At 57.1% G+C, this 10,277-nt stretch overlaps 2 protein-coding genes across 2 annotated transcripts; both read right to left on the reverse strand.

Annotated features, from left to right (window-relative positions):
• Positions 1-43: 43 nt before the first annotated feature.
• Positions 44-2,998, reverse strand: PLP2 (proteolipid protein 2). The gene is made up of 5 exons (XM_082718017.1): positions 2,729-2,998; positions 1,467-1,619; positions 1,274-1,369; positions 644-734; positions 44-453 (listed from the first exon to the last, which is right to left on the reverse strand). Exons 1-5 carry the CDS (start codon positions 2,822-2,824, stop codon positions 431-433), a joined length of 459 nt encoding a protein of 152 aa, XP_082574143.1. The 5' UTR covers positions 2,825-2,998; the 3' UTR covers positions 44-430.
• Positions 2,999-5,840: 2,842 nt separating this feature from the next.
• MAGIX (MAGI family member, X-linked) lies at positions 5,841-9,815 on the reverse strand. Its single transcript, XM_082718004.1, has 6 exons — positions 9,645-9,815; positions 8,715-8,861; positions 7,856-7,938; positions 7,543-7,779; positions 7,261-7,432; positions 5,841-6,513 (listed from the first exon to the last, which is right to left on the reverse strand). The coding sequence occupies exons 1-6, from the start codon at positions 9,691-9,693 to the stop codon at positions 6,215-6,217; spliced, it is 987 nt and encodes a 328-aa protein (XP_082574130.1). The 5' UTR covers positions 9,694-9,815; the 3' UTR covers positions 5,841-6,214.
• Between the last annotated feature and the right edge of the window lie 462 nt (positions 9,816-10,277).

Here is a 10,277-nt window from a genome sequence, read left to right on the forward strand (position 1 = left end):
GATTTATCCACATTTGACCAAAGGATTAATTTATTCATTATCATATGTTGTAACAATCTGTTTATTTATCCCCCACAGAACCACCCCCCACATAGAGGAGCTTATTTGGTGTGGGTCACAACCTAGGGCCTAGAATCTGAAATCTGGGCCCCCCACCCCGCCCTCATTTTGTGGCTTCAGTGGGTGCATAGTCCAGGCAGAACAAGTGTCTCCTCCTGGGTGCTGCAGAAGGAAGGGAGACAGAGAGGCACACCCATAAAGGTGGCCACACCCAGGAGGGACTGGCAGCTAGGAAGACAGATTCTCCCAATAAAGGCACTTGTACTTCAGTAAGAGGCTGGGAGTTGGCTGGGAGTGTTGTCGGGGCAGGGAGGAGTTACTCGAAGGAAGTGTTATTTGCAGGCTTCAGAGAGAAATGAAGGGAGTTCACCTACACCGGGCCATCTGCAGGGTCTGCAAGTGAGGAAAAGAGAGGAAAGCATTGGCAGGATCCTATGCCCATTTCCAGACAAGGAATACTGAAGCTTACCATACTCATGGGCTAAAGCCATCAGTATCAATAAGGGGGCATTTGTGCCCGTGGGAGACCCCCTTTCCTACTCAAACCCCCAGCAACACTCCCCCCACTAACACACACACTTACCAGTAGGAGCTGCTGTATGTCTTTGCTGCCGCAAGGGGAAGGTGATGTAGGCATCATAGCCAAAGAGGCTTGTGGCAAGTAGGCCCAGTACCTGAGGGTGGGGATGGGCACAAGGGAGGTTGTATTAGGTCCGTCAGCCTACTCAGCCTCTTGCTTCCTTGTATCTACCACCTCCAATGACTGCTCCCATGCAGGGATGGTGACTAAAACCCCAGATCAGGAAGCCAGAGAGCCCCAGGGACAAGCCAGGAGATGGGAATCAACCCCATCCTCCCTCCTCCTAGAACCTCCCAACACAGGGTAACCACACAGTGGCCCCACACGTCAGTGGCACCATGCACATGGCACATTCAAGACAAAGTTCTAGTGGATAGTAGTCTCGTGTGTTGACAAAGGGGCCACCTCTTTGTGCTTTCCACAGAGGTCCCTGTGTTGGACAAGGCATGGCCTTTCGTGGAAAATGATGATCTCCGGAGGACAACCAGAGCATGGTCCAGACCTTCCTGCAGGCTCTGAGGACAAGTGTGACCTGCTAAGGGCCATATACTTTCTCCCAAAAGCAGAAGCAGAACTGGGCCCTGGATTCTCTAACCCCTATCTTTGCCTTGGAGCTGCCTCTGTGGCTTTTACCCCTGCGATGATTTTGGAGTGGTTTCCTCCCTCAACAAGGACAACAATGGAGGTGATCAGGTAGAGGATGGCCGCTATGAGGGTTCGGAAGAAGTCCTGTGAGGCATGGGGAGAAGAGGGGAAGTCAGCATCTTTGGTCCCAGGACCATCCCAACTGCCCCGGGGCTCCTCCCTAGTCCTGCCCCTTTCTCACACTCCAAGGCCAGTTGATGATCTGTATCTTCGTATGCAGGTCGCACATGTAGATGACAAAGAAGATAGCAGCAAGGATCATCTCGACCACCGACAGGGAGGAGTATCCTGGCGTGGAGGCACTGAAGCAGATCAGAATCACCAGGCACAATATCTGGAAGGATGACAGGGGAAAGGGGACAACCCCCCCCCCACTCCAATCAGCATCCAGGGCTGAGGGGATTTGGCTTAAATTGGAGGTCTCAAACTCCGACGATGCCTACCAGGGCTGGAAAGATGACAAATACTAACAGCTAAACGTTTACTTTGTGCTCACTGTCCCAAAAGTTGTTCTAGAGGCTGTACAAGCAGGAATTTACTTAATCATCATGACAACCCCATAAGCTGGGTACTATTATTAGTAACCTTATTTTATAGATGAGAAAACTGAGGCACTAAGAGGTTAAGTGACTTGCCCCGGGGGCGGGGGCACCTAGGAAGGGATAGAGCTGGGTGCCTCGGTCCCCCGCCTTTTCCCTTACAGCATAGGGGCGGGCTGCAGGGAGTGGTGCTGCCAGGTGTTTGGTGAGCACTGCTGGCGCCAGCTTCAGGGCCTTGACAGGGGCGGGACCTGCGGTTCCCTCGGCAACCCCTTTGGGAAGCGGTGAGAGTGACAACGGAGGGGCAGGACTCTGTTAAAGGCGTCGCACCCCTTTTACAAGTGAATCAAAGTGGCTCCCACTTTCAGGAAGCCAAGGGTGGGAAACCCAGGCTCCCCGAGCGGCCCGAAGAGCTAAGGACATCCTCCCGACCACAGAAGGGCAAGGAAGAACTCGTAAAGAGCGGACCGCCCTACACCGTAGGACCAGGGCTCAGGGCCCCACCCCAACAGGCCCCGCCTCTGGGCGCGCAGCCAGCCCGCCCGCCAGTGCCCAGGCCGCGCCACGCCCTGCCACGAGAGCCCCCCCCCGGCCTCCTAGCCCCCTGGGATCCCTCCGAGGAGCCCACCAATGTGTCCACACGGTCTCCCTCCACAAGGCCCCCCCATAGGCGCTATGGTCCCCTTGCGGCACCCCGTAGCCCAGCAGCTCCTGACCACCTTCTCCAGTCCCCACTGGTTTGCCCCGAGCCCCTGGATTCGGGCCTCCACCACCAACCCACACTCCCGCGCCCCACTGCCGAGCGCCTCCAGACCCGCGCCTGCCTCACCCGGGGCCTCCGGGCTCCTCATGGTCCAGCCACTCCGCCCTGCCTTTGCCCACCCTCCTGTCCCGGGACGCTCACAATCTCAGCAAACAGGAGAATTCCCTTTCGGGTGCGCGAAAAGTTGGTGCAGGCGGCCCAGCAGCCGGGGGCCGAGAGGCGCTCGGAATCCGCCATGGGGTGGGCTGGAGTCCCTAGGGGCGCGGAGTATCTACTCGCTTTCTGGCGGATTTCGGGACGCTGCACACCCTGCCGTCTTGCCCGCCGTCTGGCTGGGAAGGGGGCCCTCGGGGCGAAGGAGGGAGTGAATCACCTCGCAGAGCAGAAGCGGGCGGGGCCGGAGGGGGCCGGGCCAGGTGGCTGCCGCCCCGGAAGCCCCTTTGCCCCGCCTGCCAAGGATACTCCCGGCTGGGTGCGTAACCCCCAGGGCGCCCCACCTCGGGGGGCACCAGCCTTTGAGGCTTGGCAGTTCGGGGTACCATGTGCGGTAATGGCGGGACCTTTTGCGCTTTCGGAATAGGAATGCTTTCGGTGCTGCCTCAATTCAGAACCTCGGGGATCTGGTTTTGGGGAAGCACATGACTCAGTTTCCTTAGCTGTAAAAATGGCTGAGGCCATGGTTAAACCCAGGCATGTTTCCAGAATTCTGAATATTTCGGATCTTAGAAAGCTGTGTATTTCTTAACACTCTCAGCGAGGTCTGAGGCAGCCCCGTTTTAAAATAATAATAATAATAATAATAAACCTTAATATTTATTCAAGTAAAGGTGTGGAAATCGTTCACAATAAGTGGGATAAGCCAGAACTGAAAATTGTCCCTCATTAAGTCAGGTTAGGTTTTGTAACCAAATGGTGCCCAGTACGTGGGAAAGCTATTTCCAGAGCTTTGGGGACTTCAAATTTCGGGTAAAGGATCATGGTTGGTGGAATAAACCCCTTAGCAGTGATGGAAATGAGATTGCACTAGCGCACAGCCTAAGAGAAAATAGGGCTTGGTGAGCATCAAACTGCTCAGTACATGAGGACAGACATTATTAACGGTGTCACAACCCAGAGGCTCTCTGTTCTGCAATCTTAGGGAGGCCCTGGCCCCAAGTGCTGGGCCTCTGTTTCCTGGTTCTCAGAAGAGGGCCACCAGCACAGCCCTAGATGAAGAATGGGGAAGGAGCCCCCGTTTCTTTAATGCTGGAAGCTTGGCAAGATGAGAGGAAGATTCCTGGGGTCCCAGTTGGGGTGACAAAGCTGATGACATTTGAAGTGTGTTATCCTAAGTGAGCTATTTCTCCTGACTCAGCCTTGATTTCTGCATCTGAGACAGGCATCTGGTCACAGGAATCAGGATCTCCCTGGAGACAGATATGCTGAGGATCACATTCTCTAGACTGAACGTTGGTTTTATTCTCATCCCATTTGAGGGAAGAGTTGTGGCTGGAAGGCCAGGACAGTTAGACCCAAGGGCCTGCCTGCACATACACCCCAACCTGGGGTGCCTCAAAACCAAGAAAGGGGCACCCTACTATCAGCCCGGGCTGCTGAGAGTGGTTGGGTGATAGAAGGAATGAAGCACACTTTTCCCCAGACTGAGTGTGTGCTTTCCAACTTTGTAAGGACATATCTGAGTTTCTAGAACAAAATAAACTCTGCTCCACTTTGGAGCCTTTGCACTTGCTATTCCCATGGCTGCCAGTGCCCTTCTCCAAGCTCTTCATACATTTATTTGGCTTTTGGTCAATCAGGTCCTAGCTCAAAGGTTGGCTTCAAAGAGACCAGCAGCCCACCATCATTATTTCCACCAACATAACCTCCTTTAGCTGTCTTTATAACTCTGACCTCTCTCTGAAGTTATCTTTAATTTATTCCTTTTCTTTTCTTTTTTCTTTTCTTTCTTCTTTCCTTTGCCTTTTCCAACCTAGGTTTACACAAAGTTAGAAATCTTTATGTCTCGTTTCACCAGCATCTCCCCAGTGCCTATACAGTGCAAAGTAAATAACTGGGGCTCAATTATTACTTGATTAAAAGGACAGGCTCGGGAATCCGGCCTTGATTAAATCTCGCTTCAACCTCCTCCCTCGAGCCATTTATACTATCTGGGCTTCACTTCCCTCCCCCATGAAATGGACATATCAGGATTGTTGAGCAGATGTTTAAGTAGATGAAAATAGATACTGCAAGTAGAGCCAGTAGTAGGAATAAGGCTAAGTAAATGGTGGCTGGGGTTACTATTATTAGTCTCCGGGGTGTGACTGTGTTGATAGGACTGAAGCTCCTTCACTTCCCTAGAGCCACACCTCCACTAGGCTCTGAGTCAAGGGTAGCTGGAAGCCCCAGCGCACTACCCCACAATGTCCACAGTGCTGACCGTTGAAGCATTCACCAGCTCCCAGCCTGGCTTTAAGGTCCCCCTCTCTTTCCAGCGTCAGCCTAGAAATTCACATGCCCATCTTTTAATTTGTCTCCCCTCTCCGGTGGGAGTTGCCCATTCCCACCCGACCACAGCTTCCTTCATGGGGGGGGGGGGGTCAAGTGCTTGGGGTGTGGTGACAAGCGAAGGTAACTAGACAGTTCTTGCCTCGGCCCGCGCTGGCTTTGGGGCTATCCCGGTAGGAGTCCAGCTGGCCACATAAGCCCTGCCTTCAGGGCTCTGCTCCCAGGATGGAGGAAACTCTGGCCTCTTCCAGGACCAGGAACGCCCAGCATGTGGCGTGTGCTCACAAGCCTGGCGCTGTTCGTCACCATGTATGGAAGAGGGGGCGCGGCTGAGAGGTTCTAACAGCCTTTTTTAGCGCAACCCGCTGACTCACACCTTCCCGGCTCCGCCCCAAAGGGGGCTCCCGGGCCCCAGCCCATGCCCTAAGGGTGGCAGTCTACGTGCCAGCGAGAGCCAGCCAACCAGGCCGGAAGTGAGAGACCACAGGCTCCCGGTGAAGGAAGCCACCCTGGTTCTAGCCTTGCTATCAGGCTATCAGTACGATTCCTGATCGGGGCTGTGGGTATTCAGGCGCACTCCCGCTACAACGGCCCACCTCTGCATTCCCCATGCCGGGAGCAAAGATTATCTGTGAGCCCCGCACACCGCCCAAAAAGTGAAATGAATGAACGCGGAGAGAAGCAGGAGCTGGCGAAGAAAAACCGAGTGGGGAGAAAGCACGCCAGGCTGAGGATCGGCACAGGCAGACCCCGCGAGAGACACGGGTGATACAGCATGAAGTAAGCTTTTTAATCGTTACAAGAAGAGGCCCTGCTTGAAACCAGATCGACCCACCTTCTCCTCTGCGGGGTGAACGCAGGAGCCCCACCCGGTCTACAGCACCCGGCAAATCAAGACTGGGTCGAACCTTTTTATTACCTCCCCCGCTCGAAACCAGAAGCGCAGGGCTGGCCGGTCTGGAGGGCTGTACCACTGACACTGCGAGGGAAGCGCGGGCTGGTCCGCTGCGCCGCCGGAGCGGGGATGGGACGAGACCGAGTGTGCGCTCTCCCAGCGATGCTAGCTAGCGTGCCGTCAGCGGAGCACACTGGATCCAGGTCCGGCAGTACCAAGTGAGCATCGGGCCGTCCCATACGTGCTCAGTGCCTCCGCCTTCCAGCGGCCATCTCGAGAGCAAGCTGCGGCGCCCCGGGGATCCCTAGGGCCCGCGAAAGCCGTTCCTCACTCGGCACCAGCCAGGGTCCCGGGGAACCCGGGGTTCGGTCGTTAGGGTCGTCTGTGCGGCGCTGAGGAGGAGGAACCGCAGGACAGTCGGCCAGCGGCTCTGGGCTAGGCTCAGGGCTGCCCCGACGGTGCGGAAGTGGAGAAGCACTGACGGTGTGAGACCTCACCACCTCTGGTCCACCAGGATCTGGGCTGCGATCAGGGGATGGCAGACCTGCGGGTTAGATTGGGGGATAGGATGGGGAATGGAAAACCGAGCCCCCTGGCTGAGGGGGGCCGGCAGACTCCAGGGCCTGCAGGAGACAGGGACCCCTCCTTAGAGAAATCTACCTTTGAAGCCTGGACAAACCATTCAGGAACGTTACCACCCCCTCAAGACTCCCCGCTCTCCAAGGCCTCTTGTCCCGAGCCTCTCCCCAGCTGGATCCAGAACATGCCCCCACAAATACTTCACCACAATCCCAAAGGAAATCAAACCCTGACCTTGACCTCGATATGCTAAACCCCTCCTATCTAGGACCGCAGACTATCCCCTTCCTTAACCCACCTCCCTCAACTCCCAACCGTTTGCATATGGATCCCTCAGCCTTGGAACTAGACCCCCCCACCCTCCGGATCCCCATCCCATCCTCTCCTTCCTGAGACCCACTCCACCTTTTCATGCGAGAACAACTCTTCCTTCTAAACACCTACTTTTACCCCAGACCCTTCCCCCCTTCTCCTCTCCTAGTACCTCAAAAACCTCCCCTCTAAAATCTACTTTTATTCCTATTCTGGGATCCTGCTCTTCCCCATCATGGATCGTGCTTTTGAGAATATCATGACACCTCACAGACACTAAACTCTGATTTCCTCCCCATAGATACCACCAACACCTCCCACCCTGGACCCCAGCCTCTCCATGTTGTGAGTCTCTCCGTCCCCTCACAGCTCTCTGAACCCTCTCCCTTGGGAAACCCACCATCTCCTTTCTGGGGCCCTCCTGCCCCTTCAGGCTCGTCAGGGTGGCTTTCAAGGGGCCTTCTTAGTACAAGACGGAGACGGGGGCCGCCTGTGCGAATGCGCTCCACCACTTGGGCGTGGGTGAGGCCCCGAGTTGATTCTCCGTTGATGTGGAGCACGAGGTCGCCAGCCTACAAGAGTGCAAGGAGAGGGGTATTGTAGAATGAGCAGATGGGGAGCACCCCAACAAAGGGCGAGGAGTGGGCGAGCACTGTTGAGTGGAGGGCGTCTTATACCTCACCTGCAAGCGACCACAGCGCTGTGCTGGCCCGTTTCTCAGCAGCCCGCGCACCGCCAGAGGAGCATCCCCGGATGAATCTTGGCCTCCGCTTAATGTGAGGCCAAAGCCCGTGGAATCTCGAACCAGTTCCACGCAGAACCGTCCAGAGGTCTGGAGCAGCTTCGAAGCAGAACATGCCTTAGACTGGATCACTTGTGGCGGTGCAGTACCTGTACCCAAGGTCACTGACCGATGATGCTGGAGTAAAAACACAAGCCTACGTACATTGCCAGTCTCAAAGCAGGTGGCATTCAATAAAAGGGCGAGGTGGTACCTGTGGCCGGTGTTCCACGAAAGTGGGATTAGGCAGCCGACTGTCTGTAACCTCTATGTCTGCAGAATCCAGCACACTAACGGCTGGAAGATGAAAAAGGCAGTAAGAGGGGGACTCCAGGGAAACCACTTAGGACGTGCCCCTGATTTAACGTTCTAGTTTCACCTCATTTCCTTACCTCTAGAATGCAGACTGGCATGCCCACCTATTTAACTGGGCTCAACCCACATGAGTAACTGACCTCAGGTCGACTTCTAAGTAATAATACTGGGCTCTGCTATTTGAATAAACCTCTAGACCTTCCTATAGTCCTCCAATAACTCAGAGATCCTGTTCCTCATATTACACCCTTAGGCACTCCCTGGGGGGTGCAACTCCAAGACTGTGGACTCAAAAACTTTTCAGGCTCCGCCCCCTAAGTGGCCTATAAATTTCAATCCATTCCTAACATTACGATCCCTCCCCCTGGCAACTGTAGGCTCCACCTCTGGAGTGGATTTTTTTTTCCAGACCCGCCCCTCAGCCAACTGCCCGCCCCCAAAACTCTTCAGGCCCCACCTCCCGCCCCCAAAACTCTTCAGGCCCCACCTCCTCAGAAATACCATACAAAACCCCCCGGACAGGAATAACCATCCAGCCCTGCACCCACAACTAGCCAATGCAACATTAATCTATCAAAATAGCTTTTCCAAGATCATCACCTCGTGGAGGAATATTCTAGGATAACGCCATGGCTCCGCCCCCTTGAAGGGCCCTCCGAGCCCCGCCAACATTGGCCCCACCCAGGGAAGTAACTAGCAATCCCGGGTCTGCCACTGCTGAATCCGGCCCCACTCACACCCCGCCCACCGCAACGCACCAGCCTTGGGGCGCAGACGCAATGTGGCGCCGGTCCTGCGTACCAGCGCCGCTACGTCGGCCGCAGCTCTGGCCGCCAGGGGGCGCGCGTCCAGACGCGCCAGGAGCTGCCGGGCTCTGGGGCCAGACTGCAGGGGAAGGTCCCGGCCTGTGCGGGTGGAAAGAGGAGGTCAGCTCCTGCCCGAGCCTCGGCGAACCACATTGCTCCTCGACGTAGGAAGACCCAAAATGACCCTCAAGACCTTCGGAACCCCCCGACCACTCCCTCGATAGTTCCGCAGGCCCCTCTCAACTCCCGCGACCCGCCGCCATCGCGGGTGTGCCCGCGGACCCCCGCCCGCGCTCACGATATCCCTGGAGAGAGCTAGCTGACCAAAATATTTCTGGACACGTCCCAGCACCCTGGGACTATCTCTAGAGGTCTCCAACTGCCCCTTCGTAACCCCAGATTCCAAACTCTTCCCGCACAGGAGCGAGAGGGACCCCGATTCCCCCAGATGTCCCGACAGAAGACGGTCGGCCCCCGCTGTGGCCCTGGCACCCCCGAGTCCCCTTCCAGATCTCCTAGGCAAACCTGATGGCCCACGTAGCCCCAACTGCCGCTCCATTTATCCCCAGAGGCCCCCGCCTAACTCCCCGCAATTCACTACGGACCCTGAGTGGCCAGGCGTCCCCAGTGACCCCGGGCAGACCCCTCTGGCACATCTCCCCAGAGACTTCTGAGAGCCCCCGGGTCTGGTGCGCAGCCCCGCGATGCGGTGCGGTGCGGGTCGGGGACCTGGAGTCTAACCCGGGTCACCGGGCACCCGCCCCCACTTGGGCGCCAGGGCTGCTTTGTTTACCACCTGTCGGAAGGAAAAGGTGAGGAGCCGACAGGCGGGGCATGGGGTGTCAGGGACGCGCCCAGTCCCTCCCCACCCAACCCCCGTACCTCCTCTGCTCCCCCTAGGGTCCGTGGCGCCCCTCGCGCGCGGCTCCATGACCCGAAGTCCGCCGGCTGGACGCAAGGCCGCCAGCAACGCGTTTGGAGCGCCTGGGCGCGCTCACCTGGCGGCCCGCCCGGGCCTGGATGCGGCTGGAGCCGGCCGGTCCCGTGCCTGGCGCCCCGACTCGCGCGCTGACCTACCTGGCCGCCGGCGAGGAGGCCTGGCAGCGGGAGCCAGCGCGAGCTCTGGGCCTCGCTCTGCCTCAGGCGCTGCCTCGGTGAGCCCCGGAGCCTGCGCTGGGCTCCTTCTCCCACCCAGGAGGGGTTGTTAGTCCACGAGCGAGAAGAGGAGGGGAAGTCGAGGCCCAGAGAAGTTAAGGGCCCCGCCTGAGCTCTGACAACTAAAAACGGGGGTGCAGAAGTGGAGCCCGCGTTTACCAGGGAATTCCGCAGCCTCCCACGGAGCTTTGCTCACAGTAGGACGGGACCTCAGCAAATTTGCAGTGAAACTTTTCTACTCGGGAAGTGGAAGAGTCTGTTGGGCTGGGCAGGGGCGGGGACGGGGGGGGGGTCCTTTGGAGCCTTGGGGGCCATGGGAGGGCTTGGGGCCCTGACCATGATAGGGTTGGGGGACTCCAA

The sequence above is a fragment of the Mustela nivalis genome (genome assembly GCF_964662115.1).
Source record: "Mustela nivalis genome assembly, chromosome: X".
NCBI lineage: Eukaryota > Metazoa > Chordata > Mammalia > Carnivora > Mustelidae > Mustela > Mustela nivalis.

What these genes read in the sequence shown, in the direction of transcription:
- PLP2 (XM_082718017.1), bottom strand. Translation starts at nt 2,824, where the DNA reads ATGGCGGATTCCGAGCGCCTCTCGGCCCCCGGCTGCTGGGCCGCCTGC. An exon ending in TTCTCCTGTTTGCTGAGATT is followed by an intron (nt 1,620 to 2,728) that starts GTGAGCGTCCCG and finishes TCATCCTTCCAG; the next exon opens with ATATTGTGCCTGGTGATTCT. An exon ending in TCATCAACTGGCCTTGGAGT is followed by an intron (nt 1,370 to 1,466) that starts GTGAGAAAGGGG and finishes CATGCCTCACAG; the next exon opens with GACTTCTTCCGAACCCTCAT.
- MAGIX (XM_082718004.1), bottom strand. Translation starts at nt 9,693, where the DNA reads ATGGAGCCGCGCGCGAGGGGCGCCACGGACCCTAGGGGGAGCAGAGGA. An exon ending in CCCTAGGGGGAGCAGAGGAG is followed by an intron (nt 8,862 to 9,644) that starts GTACGGGGGTTG and finishes CCACCCGCACAG; the next exon opens with GCCGGGACCTTCCCCTGCAG. An exon ending in AGGGCCCCAGAAAGGAGATG is followed by an intron (nt 6,514 to 7,260) that starts GTGGGTTTCCCA and finishes TCTAACCCGCAG; the next exon opens with GTCTGCCATCCCCTGATCGC.